Raw genomic sequence first — 21,739 nt, forward strand, 5'->3', positions numbered from 1 at the left:
TTGGGAATGTTGAAAGATGACTTAGAAACACTTAATAAGATACTTTAAATTTTAAACTATGCCTGGGAATACTCAATAGGAATTTTTAAACAGAAAATTATTATCCGAAATTTATTGAGTATTCTTTTTAGTTCTGTCTACCAAGGACAGTTTAGCATGGCTGCATTCCTTTGGGTGCATTAACATATTACAAATGGTCAGTCTCAATGATGTTGGAGGGAGGACATCTATCTTGGGAGATATGGGTAGGATATAAATATAACATCTTTTGAAAGCCACTCAAAGGAGAAAGTACTTAAATGAAAACACCAACTTCAGACATTGTAGTAACAGTGACAGCAGAGATAGCTTGAGAATGTGTTGTTGAGGTATATGCACATGGTGTAATTGGGATGGGGAAGAAGAGCTCAAATGTCTTTATATCGTTATAATTAAAGGCTCTCTACTGTGTTCCATATGGTAAAATCCAAAGTAAGCTTCAAGAAACATTCTTGCCTCACAAGGACAAGTCAACATGCTTTTTTGGATCCTTTCAACCTCTAGCCTCTCTGAATTGACAAGACTGACATTGGAGAAGCATTCATTCAAAACCAGCCAGCTCCTAATTTCAGTCAAAGTAAAAGACCATTTTGGACATCTAAGCTATGTAGCAGGGGAAAAGTCCTCCTTATATGCTGAACCTTGATAGAGTTTCAAGCAATACCTGAAAGGAAGTATCAAGCAGTCCATCCATGCATGCAGCAGCCTTTACAAGGCATTCAGGATTTCATCTTTTGTACAACTCCATCTTACATCATCCTCAGTTACCATGACCAACCATGCTCAGGCTTCAGATGTTCTTATTGCTGATAACAAATATTTAGCATAGCTAAATCTGGCATATTCTGCCCTAAAATGGATGTTGCTATTTTATAAAGGTATATTAAATTGGTTATTATAGTATACTTGTATTTTAGAATTATAGGAGTATTAGGACGTTATCACACAGGGCAAAATTGGAAGGTTAAAGTGGGGGCAATGCAGGGTCATTCAGGTTTCAAGGGCAAATACGCAGTTGTTTTCCACACAACGCAGCAGCCAGTACGCAGGGAATCTAGGGTGAATGGGAAGTCAATGAGGGGAAAGTAAATTCGCAAAACTACAGAGTTCGGAGTTCCTTTTGCTTGCGAACTGACTCCTTTCACTAATGCCAGCCATGTGGAATGCAAGCCTCCCACAACTTTGTTTCCCAGGGTGCCTTTTTTGCCAAAGAGAGAGAATTTAAAGGGACACACACACTCTTCTCTGGCTTTCCTCCTCTTTGCTGCTTTCTCCTGGGAGAAGGCAGAGAGAAAGCCTTTGGAAGTAATGGAGGATATGTTCTGGTAAAGGAGGACATGGAATTAGGCAGGCTTCTAGCCCCAGCCTCCTCCTTTCTCTCTCTGTCTTGTGTGTCTGTGTCTGGTTTTGGAGCTTGCAAAAGAAGAGAGAGAGCATTTTGGAAGTCCTCTTGGACAGCAGGGAGAAATGGAGGACATGTCCTGGAAAAGGAGGGCATCTGGGAGGCTCAGCCCTTGCTGGAACCAAGAAAGTTTATGGAACTTCTCTTTCTGAGAGAGAGAGAGAGAGAGAGAGAGAGAGAGAGAGAGAGGTAAGTGCATAGATAGATAGATAGATAGATAGATAGATAGATAGATAGCAGAGAGAGAGAGAGAGATAGGTAAGTGGATAGATAGATGGCAAAGAGAGAGAGAGGTAAATGGATAGATAGATGGATGACACACACACACAAAGATGAATAACAGACAGACAGATAGACTGACAGAGATGGATGGATGGATGACAGACAGGGACCCTGCTTGGTCATGAAACCCACTGGGTGACCTTCAGAAAGTCACACTCTCTCATCCTCAGAGGAAATAGGACTCATATGACTTGTGTGTAGCTGTGTGTCTTTGTGGTTTGACGGAGTTTGTCTGCCTTCCTCAGACTTTTAGGGCTCTTATAGCAAAGAAGCTTCCCTCCCTGGTTCCCCCTCCCTCCCTCCCTGCAGCATGTGGGCGAGGCACTTGTGGAAGTGACAGTTTGGAGCATGCTCAGAACAGATATTTCTAAGCAAGCAATGGAGATTTGTCCTCACCCATTTGATAGCCAAATTCTAATCTTACCCTAAATACTGTGCCTTTAACCCCTTGTTGTGCTCTTGCGTGTGATAAACATTAGCAAATGGGCTTGCTTTTCTGGAGTGACGGCACTTTAACCATTTTTGGGATGACAGCACATAGGTCACTGTGTGATAAAGTCCTTGGAGCCAGCACGGTGTAGCGGTTTGAGTGCTGGACGAAGATCATGATTCAAATCCCTGCTTGGCCATGTAAACCTACTGGAAAGCCTTGGGTGGGTCACAACCTCTCAACCTCAGAGGATGGCAATGGAAAACGATCCCTGAAGAAACTTGTCAAGAAAACCCCATGATAGTCTTTTAGGGTGATAGCATTAGGGTTGCCATAAGTCAGGAAAGCAACAAGAAAAGTTATATAACATATATTAATGGGGTTTAATGTCATAGTGCTAGTGTAAACAATGAGTGGTGGTTCAAAGACAAGATTGTTGCCTGGTACAATCTGGGGAAGGATTTTTCTCAGAGCTTTTCTGGGAAATGGAAAGTGCAGACCAAAAGGGTACAAGAGACTGGGTGACAAGGCAAATATGGTTGGGAGGGTAGGTATGTTGTAATTTGTAAACAAATCAGGGTAAAACCCATGTAATCCTTTTGTTCTGAAATAAAAGTTCCTGCTGACTGAATACAGGTTTTTGAGCTGTGGAGGAGGGAGCAGATCCTGACAGAGCTTAGAAAGTTAATTTTTTGGACTACAAGTCCTCAAATTCTCCAGCCAACATGGTTATACTGACTGGGGTGATTCTGAAATTATAATTCAAAAAGTAAATATTGCAAACTCCAAACAACATCAGCAGCTTTTACTGACAACCAGCATAAAGCCACACCCATTATTAATACTAGGAATCTGGCCCTCTCCTATTCAACACAATAAATTGTGCATTAAGAGGCAAAACAGACTGGCACAATATACCGGCTTGGGAGGCAGTGTGGGGGCATGGTGTTTAGATGATGCACTTCCCGACACTGCTCCCAAGCTGGTGTCATACCATCTGCCCAACCAGCCAGTGGGTAGTGTTGCAGCGCTCTGGTAGCATGCCATTTATACACCACATGCTGCAGGAGCACCGAAAAGCCGGTGCTGTGACAGAAAAGCCACCCTTTTTCAGCCCCCAAAAGGCACGGCATTTTGATGCTTCTTTTTGGGCCGGAATGATGCCAGACCGGGGCCACGGCGTGTGGTTGCTGCAGCCCAGAACCAGTGATCAAAAGGGCGGCATCAAGCCAACCCTTAAGGGCCATCTGTTCTGTCATAAGATTCTCCAGCAACTTAGTTCAAACACTCTGAATCAGAAAATATTCTCCAAATCTATCATATATTCAGGTATGCCTGCCTATAGCCCTAGATGGCCCAAAGACAAAACACGGGAACTGTGATAGATTTGATAAACCAGCATTTTGTTTCCCACATCAGCTAACTAGAGGTCGTTGAGAAGCCTTCAAGGAGGACATGATGGTAATGGCCATTCTCCACTATTGAGGTATGTGGCTTCTGATCTTGGAATCGGCAAACAGTCATCATGTTCAGTAAGACATTATGGATGTCTGAATTCACAGAAGTTGATATACACAGATAAGTTCCCACTAGCTGTATGAGTTGACTGGCTGAATTTACTCTCCATTAATTAGACATCAGGTGCAGCCCTAATAATAATAACTAATACTATTCCAATGGATGGGTGTATCTGTGTGTATGTGTCGCCCTATTTATGGTAACGATGGCTTTCCCAGTGTTGACTTATGGCTCCCATAGGTCCCAGCCAACCTTGCCACTGGTGAGGGATAATGGGAGTTGTAGTCCAGCAATATCTAGAGCTGGGGTGGGAATCATGTGGATCTCCAGATGTTGCTGCAACCCCCAGAATTATTCACCATGCCCCAGGTGGTGTGAAATGATAGGAGTTGCAGTGTAACATCTGGAGAAAACATGCTTCCCACCCCAGTCTGGAGAGTCCACATTGTAATTTGACAGAAAGCTGCCTCAACATTGAGAAGAACTTTCTAACAGTAATAATTGTTTAACAGTGGAATATGCTCCTTTGGTGTGTGGTGGAGGCTCCTTCCTTGGAGGTTTTTAACCAGAGACTGGATGGATATCTGTTGAGAGTGCTTTGATTATGTATTCTTGTATGGCAGGGGGTTGGACTGGATAGCCCTAAACTATGATTCTAAGATTCTGGCACTATACAGATTGGCCTGAAGGGGCGATGAGACACCGCCCCTTTTTGCCCAAATCAGGGCCATGGCAACTGCATGCCACAGCCTCTATCTGGCCTTTGGAGGATGCAAAAAGGAGCATCAAAACACAGCTCCTTCTTGCGCCCTGTAAAGGGTGCTATATCTGCCATGGCACGGTATGATGGTGGCCCTTCAGTGCTGCGGCGTTTGGACACAGCACCGGAGGGCTGTCATCATGGTGTACAGTGTGTGGACTGGCGTGTGCCAAAATGGTGCCCTGGCAGCAGCGTAAGCACATCGAGCATAAAGACGCTCAGCCCCGACTCCGCCCACAGGCTGGCACTTTTCGCTCTATCATTTATGCTATCATTCTAACTTGGCACTGGATCTTGACAATATGTGGTTTGTTAGTAATGCTGTGATATTTTATTCTTACTGATTTTGTTATGCAACCTCCCCCAAAGACAGTGATACTCAAAGGTGTTTTTCATATTAACCTATATAGCTGTAACACTTAATTTACAGATATTATAAGTGTATTCTCACATAAGTAAGCCAGCATGGTGTAGTGGTTTGAGTGTTGGCCTCTGGAAACCCACTTGGCCAAGTCACATTCTCTCAGCCTCAGGAGAAGCCAAAGCCCCCTTGGACAAATATTGCCAAAAAGAAAAGAAAAAAAACCTCAACAGGTTCACCTTAGGTTGCCATAAGTCAGAAAGGATGAAGGAATACAACAACAACAACAACCCTCAAGTGTACTGTAAATAGGCATTTTCAATCAGTTATTTGGACATAAAATACTAGCCTTTCATGAACACACAGTTATACCTTTGGGATCATTCTGTCAATATGAGAATAAGGATAATTCCAATACTAAAGGCAAAACATAGTTTACTTACCTTTTTGGCCTGTAGTCAGGAATAGATCTGTCTAATGAAATCCTATCACTTAACTGGGCATTGTAGCCATATTCTTCATACTTGGTTTCAGATTCATGGCTATCATCTCTCAAAGTGGCAGCCATTCCTCCTTGGCCCAGGCCCCCAGGGCCTTCAACTAATCCCATTGGTTTGGCTAGACCTGGAAAGAAGAAGACAATTTAATTTCAACAGAGGCATTTTGTCTGTGCAAGCCAACCAGCTCAAAATCCCATCTAGACTTGATCAACATCACAGTTAGATGTCTGTGTGATTACCCCAGCATGGCACTGTAGAATGTTCTCATCCAGTTCTTGAATATATACCTTGTATATACTGACTCGTTCTTTTTGGCTGTTATTATCATCTGTGTTCCTCTGACTCTCTGACTATAGACAATAACAAAGTAGGGCCAAAAACAAAGAGATGAAACAATGGATGACAGATGGAAAGCTTCAAGCAATTAAAGACAAGATGCAAAGCGAAGACAGACATGAACAAAATCAGAATGATGAATGCCACTGTGCAATTATTAGTGCACAAAGATACTTACTACAACCATCGATGAAGAGAAATAGAAGCTTACAACAAAAAAGGAACAATAAGAGACCTTTTCCACAAGATTCAAGAAATTCCTCCCCAGAGAGGTCAGCACAACCTTGTCCTTGTTGTCTTGCTGGAAACAAGTTAAAACATTTTTTTGTGTTGCCAGGCTTTCACAGTCAGTTGAGGTTGGGGCTTCCAGGTTGTGATCAAGAGTAGAGAGATGCAGCTGTAAGCTTTATGCTGCTGGGATCTGCCTGCTCATTTTTGTATGTTTTTATTGTATTTTTCTTTTAATTTGTAAGCCACTTTGTATTCCAATTGTGGGATAACAACTGCAGCCACTCACTCACAAACCACAAGGTTGTGAATTCAATATCTGCCAGGGTTCAGGCTCGACCCAGGCTTGCATCCTTCCAAGGTCACTAAAATTAGTACCTAGCTTGTTGGGGGCAATTAGCTTACAGTTGTAAGCCGCTTAGAGACTGTTTAGAGCAGTATATAAATGAAGCTGCTATAAAAATAACAGAGAAATTTAAATCAAAAGTGGGGATTCTCTACAATCTGAAGAGGAACATACTACACAACCACGATGAAATAAAAACTGATGGAGACAATGCACAGAAGAGCTATATAAAAATGTGAAAGGCTGAATGACACATGGGGAAGAAGAAACTTACAAAGATGAACCCCAAATTTTGGAAAATGAAATGAAAGCTGCACTCAAAGCAACTGGGAACAGTAAATCACCATAAACAGAGAACATATCCAATAGAACTGCTACAATCTACAAAGACAGATTCTAAGCAAAATTTGCTGGCAAATATGGAAAACAAAGCATTGGCCCACAGACTGGAAGTGATCAATATGCATTCCCATCCACAAAAGAGGAGAGACAAAATACTGCTTTAATTACAGAACCATTGCACTAATTTCCCATGCAAGCAAAGTCATGCTCAAAATGTTGCAGCAAAGACTCCTATCATATGTAGAGTGAGAAATGCAAGAAATGCAAGGTGGAATCAGGAAAAGAAGAGGTGTTAGAGATCACAATGCAAACATACAATGGATAATGCAGCACACCTGGGGATTCCAGAAGAAAATCTGCATGTGCTTTATTGCTTTGTTTTTTAAAATATTTTTATTTACATAAAACCATAAAAACAACACATGAGAACAATAACATGAAAACCACACATACTTCTCTTTAACATAACAACATAGCATAAAATAACTGTTACTTTGTACATCTGCTTTGTTGCTTACACTGACTTCCTCTCCAGTTTCATCAGTGATTATCCTAATAACTGGCTCCGGAGATGGTGTTGGCAAGAACGATTTGGATTTTTGGATCATGGTCTGAGGTTCCATGAGGAGGGACTTCTGGCAAGGGATGGGTTGCATCTCACGCCAGTTGGCAAAAACGTTTTTGCCAATAGTCTCAAGAATTTCATCAGGAGGGCTTTAAACTGAGTTATGTGGGGGAGGGAAACAGTATTCTGCAAAGCAAAAGGGCTGGAGAAAATAGTCACAAAGGGAACAAGGCAAACAGTGCAAGGACCCAAAAGTGGGAGGCAAAAGAACTTGCACGTGATTGGAATGTAGAAATAGAGGGGTATAACCTTTTTAAGAGAAACAGGCCAAACAGGAAAGAAGGAAGAATAGCATTATATTTCACAGATATTTACACCACTGAAGCAGTCCAGGACTTCAGTCCTTGAAGCCAGGTGGAGAACATCTGGATAAAAATTAAAGGGGAGGGAAACAACAAGGATGTTATTGTGTGAATCTACTACAGACCCCCAGGTCAGATGGAGGACATGGATGATGCCTTTCTAGAACCGATGACTACACATTCAGAAAAGAGAGATGTAGTAGTGATGGGAGACTTCAACTATCCTGATATTTGTTGGAAATCTAAATCAGTGAAAACATTAAAGTCTAGCAAATTCCTCACGTGCCTGGAAGACAATTTCATTGTTCAAAAGGTGCAGGAGGCAACAAGAGGATCCTCTATTTTAGATCTGATCCGAACTAACTGATATGACCTGTTTAATGGGGTGCAAGTGATGCGATCCTTAAGTGGGAATGACCATGTTCTCCTGGAGTTTGTTATACAGTGGAAAGAAGACGCCAGGCATAGTGAGACACACATTCTAGACTTTAGGAGAGCGGATTTCAGTAAACGTAGAGAAGTATTGAGGGTGATCCTGTGGTCAGAAATACTAAAAGAGAAGGGAGTTCAGGATGGATGCGAGTTTCTCAAAACGGAGATACTGAAGGCACAATTTAAAACAGTTCTAGTAAGGAAGAAAAATGGGAGGTGTCTCAAGAAACCAGGATGGATGACTAATGAACTTTCAACTGAACTAAGTTCTAAACATATAAGAAATGGAAAAATGGGGAAATCACCAAAGAGGAATTCAATCAAATAGCGAGCATGTGTACGGGTAAAGTCAGAAAAGCTAAAGTGCAGAATGAATTCAAGCTTGCCAGAGAGGTTAAGAAAAACAAAAAGGGCTTTTTGGATATGTCCGCAGCAAAAAGTTCAACATGAGTCAACAGTGTGATGAGGCAGCTAAAAAGGCCCATGCAATTTTAGGCTGCATCAATAGAACTATAGTGTCTAGATCAAGGGAAGTAATAGTGCCACTATATTCTGCTTTGGTCAGGTCTCACCTGAAATACTGTGTCCAGTTCTGGGCACCACAATGCAAAAAAGATGTTGACAAGCTGAAGCATGTTCAGAGAAGGGCGACTAAAATGGTGAAGGGTCTAGAGACCATGCCTTATGAGGAGAGACTTAGGGATCTGGGAATGTTTAGCCTGGAGAAGAGAAGTTTAAGAGGTGATATGACAGCCCTGTTTAAATACTTAAAGGGATGCCATATTGAGGAAGGAGCCAGCTTGTTTTCTGCTGCTCCAGAGACTAGGACCCGGAACAATGGATGCAAGCTACAGGAAAAGAGATCCCACCTCAACATTAGGAGGAACTTCCTGACAGTAAGGGCTGTTCGACAGTGGAACAAACTCCCTCGGAGTGTAGTGGAATCTCCTTCCTTGGAGGTGTTTAAACAGAGGCTGGATGGCCATCTGTCCAGGATGCTGTGATTGAGAGTTCCTGCATGGCAGGGGTTGGACTGGATGGCCCTTGTGATCTCTTCCAGCTCTACAATTCTATGATTATATTCCACTTTTCATTTAAAAACACAGTTTGGCTAACAATAAAAGCAGAAATGATAAAGCAGTTTTCTAAAAATAATCATAATAAAAATCCTTAAATAACAAAATAATACAAATGTTAAAGATCATTTAAAACACTTACTTTATTTTATTTTTATCCTATCTTTCTCCCAAGTTCAGCTCCCAAGTTTAGCTTAAAGAACTAAAAACCAGGTGTAACTAACGATATTATAGGAAGATGCCAGGCAATAATCTTCAGTCGTGAGTGGAAAAACCCAGAACTGGGAGGGATGTCCAATCTCAAGGGGTGATCATTTCCCATGAGGAGTACTATAACACTGAAGGCCTTTTCTCACAGCAAGGAAATGAACCTTGCTATGCCATAGTATAGCAAGTAGAATTCTTGCACCTGAGAGCATAATAACTGGGCCATAACAGCATAGAACTGTCTGTTGTGGCCTGACTGTGAAATACCATATTCAGGTAAAAATGAATATGTACAATATTCTTTACCAAGATGTTTACCATAAGCATTAACCACATAATTAAGGATCAATTTTAGCAAGTGCTGAGACTGCATATTTCCTAGGGGCCACATTCCTAAAGTTTCCATCATTTCCACGTTTTAAAAAAATTATTATTATGGTATTTATACCGCGCTCTTCAGCCCTAAAGGCTATCAGAATATCACATTGTACAGAATGTTCACAATGCTCAAATCTGCCTCTCTTTATATATCTTATATCCACTTTTGGAGGGCCCACTGAGGGTGCTGATCTCAAGGTTTCCAAAATCCTGAAACCACCGTTCATATAAGCTTGTTATTCTTATATCTTTGCCACGATCCCAGCAACCTTCACAGACAGCTTCCTGATCAGAAAATGCAATTTTCTGTACAAAAATATCCCATGTGCATGTTGCACAAAGCAAGTCCCAAACTGTGAATAGTCTCTGAAGACTATCTCACAGCAGGATGAAAATTGCTAAAATTACCACTTGTTTCCTTTGAGAACAAAATTAGCAAAGAATTTGTTGCTGCTGTGTACCGTCAAGTGGCTTCCAAGAGAAAGGAACTTTTTTTGGCAATAGATGGTTGGGCTTGGAGAAGGTGGCAAGTAGCACTGGCCCTCTAAAAATAATGGCAGTGCTTGCCCCCCAACCACATCCAGTCTGATCCAGGTGTTCACACTTCCAAAAACACCAAGGCTACTCTAGAGATTTCTCTCAGATATCTGAGGGTAGTTGAAATAAAAACTAATCCAAATCATTAAATTCCTTATGCCCTCTGGATGCCCAGTATGTATAGGCCCTTTGTGACACCCACACGCCTCACAACCATAGCACGTGACGTGGGTGTAACAATGATGGTGCCCTGTATACATGGTGCCACCATTGTTATGTAAGCGCCATGCGACATCCAGTGGCGCACTTGTTATGCCGCTGCAGCTTCAGAACAACCTGCTTTTCGTGGGTTCATTTTCCACCGGCAGGAAGCCATACGGTTTGGCAGCTGAGGCTTCCCTCTGGCGGAGAAACAGGCACCAGGAGTCCCCCCTTTTTGGGCAGTCTGTCCCATGCCTTAGTTTTGGCTTTTGCACTATTTATTCCATTTATCAAATAAAAGTGTCAGCCTGGATTTCAAATCTATGTATGTTCTGCCAGTCTGAATGTCACAGATTTTGAAACATTTTTTGAAATGGTTTGGCACCAGTATAAACCAAGTTGAGGGAAATAATAGTACCACTATATTCTGGTCAGGCCTAATCTGGAGTAATGCATTCAAGTATGGGAGACTGATTTTAAGAATATAGACAAGTTGTAGCAGGTTCAGACAAGGGCAACTAAGATTATACGAGGTATGGAGAACAAAACCTGTGAGGAAAGGTTGAAGAAGCTGGGCGTTATTCTAGGAGCAGTTCACTAGTTATTTTAAAGGAGCTGGAAAAAGGAAACTGTGACATGATTTTTCAAGCAAACTAAGTCATGCTGCAAAATGCCTATAACAGAACAAAAATGGTAGATAGAGCTATCAGACTTTCTCTGAGGCAACTTCTGCATATACAGTGGATGCATATACAGTATATGCGGACACACTATATGCAGCTTTCAGCATATGGTGAAAGCCGCGCGGGAGCGCATGGGAGCATGCAGGGTGCATGGGGTGGCACGTCCCATTAAAAGTAATGGGGCATGCGCCCATGGCGCGCCCCACCAGGCACAAGCCCCATTACTTTCAATGGGGCTCGAGCATACGCGGGTTTTTTTACGTGCGGGGATCCGGAACGGATCCCCCTGCATAAAAAAAGGGTGCACTGTACATCCTTATAGCATTGATATGTTTGCTTTAGACTGGCTTCACAGTATATATGCACATAAGAGAATTGTGATAACATTTGAACAGTCAACAATCTCTTTTATGTTAATGAAAATGAAGATTTTTTTTTGTCCAACTTTCAAATAACAGAAATGCAGATTTATAGAGACTTAGCTATCACCTTCATTATTCCTAAGCATAGTAGTTGAATGTCTACAGAGAAAAGGAATACCTGTTTGTTAATGTCTAAAGAAACTCCTAGCAAGACCATGCTACAGTCAAGGCCAGAAAAAACTTCCAGCATTGTAACAGAGAAGCAGTTTGTGGGCCTAAGTGAATTAACTATCAGTGAAGAACAAAAACACATTGCTTCTAGACTAGATGATCTTAAGAACATGCTGCTTGCAATCAAAGACTTGGCTGAACCAGTAACATCACCGGGTGCACTGAGGGGTGCAGGGGCTACAGACTGCATTCACCCAATGGGGGTGACACCCAGTTGCCCCCCTTCCACACCCTGCCTCGTCCCTCTTGCTATGGCCTGATTTTCCTCAGAGGAGAGCTGCGCAGCAGTACAAACAGCGTGGGTCCACACCCCCACCTCCTTGCCATGGCTAGAAGAAGGCGGAGCTTCCGCAGATGTGTGGCACAGCAGACAACATTGCTGATTGACCACACACACCACCCTGACTCTCCTTCCTCGCTTGGTTTTCCTGGCTGCAGCAAGGAGCCTTGCTGAGTGCACACTCCATATCCCCCCCCTCTGGCTGCAGCTTTGTTTTCCTCAGAGGAAAACCAAGCCACAGCAATGAGAGGGGGGGAGGTGCTTGTGAGCACATACTCAGCAAGGTTCCTTGCTGCAGCCTGGTTTTCGTCAGAGCAAGGGGGAAACGTACGAGCATGCGCAAGCATGTGCAAGCATGTGCTCAGTAAGGCTCCTTACTGTGACCTGGTTTAGGAAAATCAGGCTGGAGTAAGGAGGGGAGAATTTCCAAGCACACGCTTGGCAAGCCCACTCCTTCCCCTTTTGAAATCCTGCCCCGCACACTGGGTGACACCAAAGGTGGGCACGCCACTGGGCTGAATCACTGCTAAATTCAGTATCCACTGATGAAGTCTCTCATGCTGCAAGAGATCTGGATGGGGGCTCTATTGATGCTTTACTAGCAATGGAGGAAGATGATTTGACAAATACAGTTGCACCACAATTCTTGGTGCCAAAGAGGGTTAATAATATACTTCCTTTGCATGTTGCATTGTTCAAACAGAATCCTTGGATATTTGTGATGATACTAATTCAACTACACCAGTTTGACAATTAAATTTATTATTCTGGAATATTATGTGTTGGACAAATAAGTTCCACAACACAGCTTTTTGCAACTTATCTACAAAAGTTTAAAATTCTTTGCTTGCAAGAGGCATGGGCTCCTAAAACTAATTTACCATCTCTTCATGGATTTTCTTCATTTTCTGCTCCAGCTGTCAAAACATGCACTAGAGGTAGTGGCAGCCTTACTACATTTATCTCAGTTGATTTCCAATTAGATATTCAACAATTGGCTAGTTCCTATCTACATTTCATTAGGAATATGCATTTTGGTTCTGTCTTTTGTATAAATGTTTACACTCCACTTAGATATCAAAACATTTAGGTCCCAATAGCATCTAGAATAGTTTATCTGAAATCCTTACCCTCCTAGAATGTCAATACCCCTACACAAGGATCCTGCTCTGTGGATATTTCAAAGCAAAAATTAGAGCAGGGTTGAAACAAGTGAAGGGTACTAATTTTGGTCAAGACACTCAAGTCACACTGGTTGTTAGAGATCCCCAAGATATAAGAACAAATAAGCCAGGTCTGAATTTTTTAGAGATCCTCTCCTTGTGCCATCTGCAGTGTCTCAATGGAACACATCACAACATAACATTGGGTGCCTACACCTATGTCACCAATAGAGGAGCTAGCACATTAGATTATATTGCAGTTTATGCTAATCTGCTCCCTGGCATTCATACATTTGAAGTTAACAACAGGGTTGAAAGTGTTCATTTTCCTTTGTCACTGTTATTTAATTTTGAAATGTTTCACCCCCATGTCTTTCTCAAAATCTAAATGGATTTTTTTGTGGGAGTACAGAGAATACAGTGGTCAATCAATTTGGGTGACTCTGTAGTTCACATGTTTGAAAGTATCACTTTTAATGTAATTCAAGACATTTTAGTTTCTAATTTAGAAACTTAGACCCGGCCCATACCGCCAAGAAGTGGCATTCAGGTGGCGATTCTAGGGTTAGAGACTGTGCACCAACCAGACTGTCCCTAATCCTAGGACATCATGGTAGTGGAGTAATGGTAGCCTCCAATCCATACGGGGCCCACCATCGTGATGTAAGCGACACGCTGTGTATAGATGTCACTGTGTGTTGCTTACATCACAAGTGCTCCAATGACGTACTTGTGATGTCCACGTGGTGTCAGAAGAAGAACCTGATTTTTCCAGGTTCTTGTTGGGGTGGAGGGAGACCACACAGTTTGGCTGATGTGGCAACCCTCCTCAGGAAAAGTGGCCGCCTCCAGCCCGCCCTTTTGGGGTGGTATGTACCGGACCTTAATTAGATATCTTCATGCTTATCAAACCATTATTCAAAATTTTAGACCTAAATTGGTCTGTAACAAATTAATCCCAATAGTGTAGTAGCCAATAGATGGTTTGATCTTGAATGTAGAGGTGCCTGAAAAGCATTAATGGATTACTCTTGACAGGCACTTAGAAATAACGATAATACTTCTTCTGACACTTTAGCTGTTATGAGATCATCTTATAAGGCATTTAAACAGAAAAAAAGACACATATGTTAGAACACAATGGTAACAATTAGCACTAGCTGTGAGCAGAAAGAGTGAGAACCAGTTTTGGGAATCATTTCCACTGGTATGCACAGGATCAGAGCAGTAATCATAGGGCAAATTTCATCACATCTATGGCATTCTCATTTTAACAGGCTTTATGGAGATTACCCACAGAGGTTTACCTTGCTATTGTTTTCAAAATGGCTTGTGTGCCTTATTGGTCCCCTGTGTCAGTGTTTGAGATTTACCACATTACTGAACTACACTCTTATAGTGCTGTTATTCCACTTTTACTGCTCTGGCTGCCTCCTGTTGCATTCTGGGATTTGTAGTTCAGTGAGGCCTAAAGAGCTCTCTGGCTGAGAATTCTAAATGCCCCTCCCTAAACTTCAAATCCCAGAATGCAACAAGAAGCAGCCAGAGCAGTAAAAGTGGAATAGCAGCGCTATAAAAGTGTAGTGTGATATTCTAGAAAGAAGCTTATTGCAGCTCTCACTCTGAGCAAATGCCCCAGGAGAAATTACGATGTCTCCAGAAATGTTTAAATATTTTCCTGCGTGGTAGGCCTCAATATTAGCCAGTGTTTACTCAGATTATACAGGCATAATTCCATTGGGCTGGAAACAGAGCATAGTTGTTCGCATTTACAAGAAGGGTGATAAGCAAGATGCCAATAATTATTGACCTATTAGTCTTTGGGATATTGACTTGGATTTGGCTATCAATTTGGATATATTCTAGGTCTTGATGCAAAGAAAGGGGCTGGGATGAAGCACACTAGGTTGTATGAAAACTCGTTTTTGATATATCTTATTCTAGCCTTTCTCAAGTTGGTGACCACAAAATACTTTGGGCTACAAATTCCATAATTTCTATCTATTGGCCATACTGGCACTATCTGATAGGAACTGGTACAAAATTCTGAAGGATACTGGGTTGGTCAAGACTGAAATATACCACCCCTGACAGTTAGTCATATGACCTCTCCTTGAATGCATCCACTGAAGGAGAGAACAAAATCTACAGTTGGCCCTCAACTTTCACCGCTTTGACACTTGTGGCTTTGATTATTCATGAGTTTATCCCCACATGTGTGCAAACCCCTCCTCCTCCTCTTCCCTCCAAGGATTTTCTCCTTGAGGAAAAAAGCCCAGGAGGGAGGGAGCAGCTGGGAAGGGTGCACACATGCCCCTCCTGCCTTCACTCATGCTTTAGCCAGCTGAGGGAAGCCAGCTATGGAATGGGGGGAGGAAGATGAGCACGCACACACCCCTGCCACCTTCTTCCACTTATTTGTCCCCCCCCCCCTTTTTGGGGGGGGGGTTTGCCCCCTCCCCCCCCCCCCCCCACCTCCGCTGTGAAAGAGAAGGGCCAAGTGTATTCCTTTGAAATTGCTACTCAATGGTTCCCATACAGCCTTTTGAAGCAACATATCTGAAGGTCTATCATCCAGACATTTTTACAGATATTTGAAGGGCATTATTATTATCGCCCACTTTAATTTTCTTCTAGAGCCAATTAATCAATTGTTTACTACAACCTAGATTCCAGTGACTTGCTTTAGCATACTTTATGTTAATATAGGGCCCGAACAGACAGGCCAAAATAAAGCTGCTTCAGGTCACTTTGGAGGTATGCTGTTTAAACGCTGCATGCCTTCCAAGAGGCCAGAAGCCACGCCACAGCCACACTCCAGTCCTAAGGACTGGACCACAGCTTTGGCACAGCTTCTGGCCTCTTAAGATGCCTGTGTCATTTAAACAGCATACCTCCAAAGTGACCCGAAGCAGCTTTATTTTGGCCTGCCTGTTTGGGTCCTTAGTTATATAGTATAAGTTGCATTGGGGAATACAAGTTTAGTTCATGAAACAGCATATTCTGTTTTTGGACCCTGCTTTAAAAATTCACCAATATGCAAGGACAGAACAATGGCTGTGCCTATGATGGGACTCTCCCAACATATGGACAGCAGCACATTAGGGAATGCTGGCATACATATTATAAAGTATCATCTCAATTAACTATATGAACATGGATGACATTGGATCATGAAGATATACTTATTTAAAAAATACTTGCTGAACGTAATTTCACTTCTTCTGCATCTGAAGACAAACAAGAGCCGCTGATGCAATCAACATTCTGATGACTGCAATTCTAATTTAATACAGTGTACCTTTAATTATTTAATGTTACCTTATTTGCCATTCATCATGCATTTAGATAACGTACAACATCTCTGGAAAATCCCTCTAAAACTTCTGCAAGTTTTCATTAGAATATACTATGAATCCCTTAGGAATTCATATTTAACTACTTATTTAACTGCCTGTGAATAACTAAAAAACCTGAAATATACTTGACAGGTGTCAGTCACATAGGAGAACCATAAACAAGATTTATTTGTTAGCTTGTTATACATCTAATAACAAACATGTTATATACATCTAATAACAAAGCTGTGAGAATGGCAAGTGAGACTAGTAAAAAGCTTGTTATATTTTTTTCTATATTTGCTTTGGTTTCTATTTTAAGTTCAGATCTCCAAAGTTCTTTCCAATAATTTTTGAGCAGAACCAGTCCAAGGAGTTTTTCTGCTAGAGGCAAACAAGGTGTTGTCTGTCCCCTCTCCACTCCATAAATGGAAGCTGATTGGACTGGCAGTTAAACCTTACTTCAGTACTGGCAATGGAATGTTGTACATCACTACATTTGATGGAACAGTTTTGTCAGGGCAACTTTTAAGCAACTTTTGTGGTATGCATGCTTCTGTCCTATAACACATGGAACAGTTACAAAATGAAAATATCTGGAAAGAAGAAACTGCTGCCACCCCATCTGGCTACAAGTGAATGGGATCTAGGACTCTTAGTAGATCACAAACTGAACATGAGTCAACAGTGTGATGCGGCAGCTAACAAGGCCAATGCAATTTTAGGCTGCATCAATAGAAGTATAGAGTCTAGATCAAGGGAAGTAATAGTGCCACTCTATTCTGCTTTGGTCAGGCCTCACCTGGAATATTGTGTCCAATTCTGGGCACCACAATTCAAAAGGGACATTGAGAAACTGGAGCGTGTCCAAAGGTGGGCGCCCAAAATGGTGAAGGGTCTGGAAACCATGTTCTATGAGGAACGACTTAGGGAGCTGGGTATGTTTAGCCTGGAGAAGAGAAGGTTAAGAGGTGATATTATAGCCTTGTTTAAATACTTGAAGGGATGCCATATTGAGGAGGGAGCAAGCTTGTTTTCTGCTGCTCCAGAGACTAGGACCCAGAGCAATGGATGCAAGCTCCAGGAAAAGAGATTCCACCTCAACATTAGGAGGAACTTCCTGACAGTAAGGGCTGTTCGACAGTGGAACACACTCCCTCGGAGTGTAGTGGAATCTCCTTCCTTAAGAGGTTTTTAAACAGAGGCTGGATGGCCATCTGTCAGGGATGCTTTGATTGTAATTTCCTGCATGGCAGGGGAATGGACTGGATGGCCCTTGCAGTCTCTTCCAACTCTATGATTCTATGACTTGAAAGCAAAAAACAACATTTCTGACATATGGTGAACCTCAGGGATTTTCTTGGCAAGATTTGTTCAGGGTGAGTTTGCCATTACCTTCTTCTGAGACTACGGCCTGGTACAGACGGGCCCTGAATGACGCCCTCATCACGTGCTAGGCTTGCTTCGGGGCGGAGCGCTCACATGGTCCGCAACTCTAGCATGTGACTAGGGTGTCATCGCTGTGCAGCACCGTATGAATGGAGCAGTGCAGCAGTGATGTGTTCATGTTGCTGCAAGCTGCTTGCGGCAGCACAAAAAGGAGCCACTTTTTAGCGCTCCTTTTTTGCTGTGCAGCAGCGCTGCACAGCTTGGTTGCTGTGGCACAGCTACGCATCAATGAAAGACAGACCCAGCCTGCCCTTTCAGGCCCATGTGTACCGGGCCTGAGAGAGTGTCATTCAGTGGGTTTCCATAGCTACCTGGGGATTTGAACCTTGGCCTTCCAGGGTCCTAGTCCAACACTTAAACCACTGCACCACATGACTTTCTGTATGTTATGTTGGCCCTGTTTCTAGGTTTACAATGCAACAGTGAAGTTACTACACCTTGTTCATACATATTCATTACTGACTTCAGCATGAAGTGGCGATTTTCATCTAATTTCGGAGACAGAACTTTCAGATTGCTTTAAATCATCAGTTAACTGTGAGTCTTTAATGATTGATTCATCCTCACATACATCTGTTTGTCTTGTGGCATCGAGATGTAATTTGCGTAGGTTAGTGAGTCACCACAAATCAACCACTGCACATAGAACATTCATAGTACACAGCTCAAAATGCCAAGATTGTCAGTGGGCTCAGCATAAGGGTAAGAGGAAACAATTTAGAAGCCTCAGTGGGCCCATACTGCTGTGGCCAGAGTGCTGTCAGGATATAGTAAAACAACTTCACTAGTTACCCCTTCATTTCTGGGCACAATTCAAAGTATTGGTCACTTTCACTTGGTCCCACCACCTTCATAGACATGTTTGGCAAAGACATAGGAGAGGGACTTCTCAGTGACTTCTCCCAGGCTGTGGATTTCTCTGCCATGCAGGTTAGGCCCCCCCCCCCCCCCACACACACACACTCTTTCCACCAGAAAGTAAAGATCTTTTTATTTGACTTGGCTGTGTGCATGGAATATGTGTGCTGTGTTTTTATTGTTCTTCTTATGGTTTTACATGATTTTATATTGTTTTAAAGTATTGATGTTTTAATACGGTTGCTGATTTAATTGATTTAATTTTTCTGTATGGATTTTAAATTCATGTGTCTTGCTTCACCTCATGTGTCCCATTTTGGAGAATGGCCAGATATTAAATAACTAAATAAATACATAAGAGGACAGCCACCATTGAGCATCTCCTCAGACAGCAGGAAAAAAGCTAGCCCAAATAGGAGTCGCCTTTTTTCTTTTCCTGTCTGCTTTCTCCTCCAGCAGAGCTTCATTACAGTCCTCCATGCCTTTATATGCAGCCTGTGATTTTCTACTGCAAGGCCAGGCAAGGTGTGGCCCTCCAGATGTTGCTGATGGCAAGTCTTATTAGCATAGCCGATGTTAAAAAGATGGGAGCTGAAATCCAATGACATTGGGAAAGCCACATGTTCTCCAGCCCTGTCCTACATTCATCTCCCCACTATCAAAAGTCTTGTGGTGCTTCTAAGCATTTGTCAGATAGACCACACTCATTTCATTGTGACGATGAGGCCATATCACAGACCACTATCCTACAATTACATGTCGATGCATGACATCATTCCTTATATCATCCACCATGGATTTCAGAATCACTGAAGCTATCACAATTTCACCGTTAGTCACTGTATTCAGTTAGTCATCCAGTGTATAAAGATGATGTGATATATCTGAGTGTCTGAACCAATCCTAAATACTGTACAGTGACAAATAAAGTGACAATCATACATGTGTAGACATGGGGAATGAGGGAGAATGGTCACATACTGTGACATTGGCCAAACCATGAAACATATCCAGGGGTATCCATGTTGGCCATATAGCAAAATACAATAACATCCAAAATCTGCAAAACAGTGATAATAGTGAATCACTGTTGTGAATAAAGACTGGGCCAAACAAAATTCATAATATACATGTTGCAAGCTTCCAAATCTCCACTGGCTTCATTGCCAGGCAAAAGTATATATATAAAAAAATTCTTTCTTTCTTCTGTATTATTACATTTAACACCTTTACCTGGCAAAGGAGTCAGTGGAGGTTCAAAAGCTTGAAATATTGTGCATTTTGGTTGGTCCAATAAAGGTATCATTGTTTTTGTGGATGTTGGATGTTATTGTATTTGGTCAACCCCTATTATTGTAGCACAAATGGGATGCAAACACAGATCTCTGAGAATTAAATCCAACTGTCTAGCCATTGCTATCTAGTCATGCTGTCTTCAGAATTTACAACGGTTCTGAAACGATCTTCCATTGGTTTCCATTTATTGTTCTTCAAGCAGGGCTACTTGACCTTTATATCTTTCCACCTTTTAGGCACTCTCAAAAATTTGGCCACAAGCTATAAATACGTCACAAAGCCCCCAACCTCCTCCTTGTTAAAATTCTGTAGAATCAAGTTGGTCCCATATCTTTCCTTTATGTTGCAATACTTTCGCCAACCATTGTTGACGGAAGCTGCAAGACTCATGAGCATTTCAGTCCCCTCTCTAATGGAGACACCTATGTATCTTTGCAGGGTTGAACCATGTGGTCGAACCATTCCATCGCCTGGCAGCCATCCTGGTAGCATGCTAATAAGGGGCATTTCTGAACCTCCCCTCCTCCCATGCCTATGTAGTCTTCTCCCCAAATGTCCTTACCATTGAGTTGGTTGTACACAACTTCCTCCAGGTGGTCCAGCCGCTGAAGGATGGCCTCCCTGTCCAGCAGGGGCTCCGCTTTGGCGTTCCGGCTCCTCATCCGTCGGTCCGTGCTTCGGACAATCTGGACCAGCTCATGGGAATGGTCCTGGATCCGGCAGTAGACCGAGAAGAGGATGATGCCCACAAAGACCAAGATGTTCACTGTCAACAAAGTTTTGATTTTCCTTCCCACCGCCATGGAAGCAGCTGGTTCTGGAGGGCATCAAGGCATGCTGGCGGGTGCCTCTGGAGCTGCGGCAGCATGGAAGGCAGCCGCAGGAGCTGCTCACTGAGAAGGTATGTGCCAGGAGGGAAGAAGGAGCTGGAGGGAGGAAAGGGAGGAGGTGTCTCCCGAGTGGCCTCCCCACACCTTCGGCCTTCCTCCTCCTGGGCTCGGAAAAAAGGCGAAGGCAAGCAGAGCCCGCCAGAGGCGGCAGCGGGAAGGCGCTGTCCCTTTCAGCACCACGGTGCTGGCCGCCCTGGCCTCCTCTCCTCCTCAGCCCCCTCCGGGCCGGACTCGGAGCTCCTGGCCGTTCTCTCAGGATGCGGCGGCGCTGCTGGGGCTGGCAGGGAGGCGGGGGGATGGAGCAGGCAGGCCGGCTAAGGCTGGGCCCCGCAAGGCCAGCTCAGGAAGGGAAGGGAAGGGAAGGGAGGGAGGATGCTGAGGCCTGAGCAAAGCTCCAGCCCGACTCGCCTGCTGCTGGGGGTGCGCGCGCGCCTGCGCCTTCCGCAGTTGCCTGGCTGTCTGCGGCGAGCCCAGCGAAGTCACGTGCTTCCTGGGGGGGGGGGGGGGGGGGGGGGGGGGGGGGGGAGCCCGGTGGAAAAGCGCCTCGCCATTCCCAGGGCTGCCCCTCCCCTCCCCTCCCCTCCCCTCCAGACAATCAGCTCTCCAGTCCCTATGCTTGGTTTTCAACGTCTTTGATGATGGCAAGGGAAGGGGTTTTTATTTATTTATTCATTTATTTATTTATGGTATTTATACCCCTCCCTTCAGCCCTAGTGGCTCTCAGGGCGGCTCACAATTATTATTTTTAATCAGACGGTTCCCTGCCCTTAGGCTTACGATCTAAAAGACACGACACAAAAGGAGAAGGGGATGGTGGTGGGGAAGGGGATGAGGCCCAGCGGTTCTTCTCTCCCTCTGAGGCCTGGACCAAGGCAGATGGACTGGAG

The 21,739-nt window shown here is 43.3% G+C and overlaps 1 protein-coding gene across 3 annotated transcripts in view; it reads right to left on the reverse strand.

The window, feature by feature from the left end:
• GALNT9 (polypeptide N-acetylgalactosaminyltransferase 9) overlaps window positions 1-21,293 on the reverse strand; it is a 78,180-nt gene extending 56,887 nt beyond the window's left edge. For all 3 annotated transcript variants that reach the window (XR_006100907.1, XR_006100908.1, XM_042442143.1), the window contains exons 1-2: window positions 20,525-21,293; window positions 5,236-5,416 (exon numbers count right to left, since the gene is read on the reverse strand). Coding sequence is in view for 1 of the 3 variants with exons in the window: in XM_042442143.1 (XP_042298077.1) it covers window positions 5,236-5,416; window positions 20,525-20,765 (422 nt within the window). In the remaining 2 variants the exon portion in view is untranslated. The remainder of the gene's footprint in view (window positions 1-5,235; window positions 5,417-20,524) is intronic.
• Between the last annotated feature and the right edge of the window lie 446 nt (window positions 21,294-21,739).

Source organism: Sceloporus undulatus, chromosome 10 (assembly GCF_019175285.1).
Source record: "Sceloporus undulatus isolate JIND9_A2432 ecotype Alabama chromosome 10, SceUnd_v1.1, whole genome shotgun sequence".
Classification (NCBI taxonomy): domain Eukaryota; kingdom Metazoa; phylum Chordata; class Lepidosauria; order Squamata; family Phrynosomatidae; genus Sceloporus; species Sceloporus undulatus.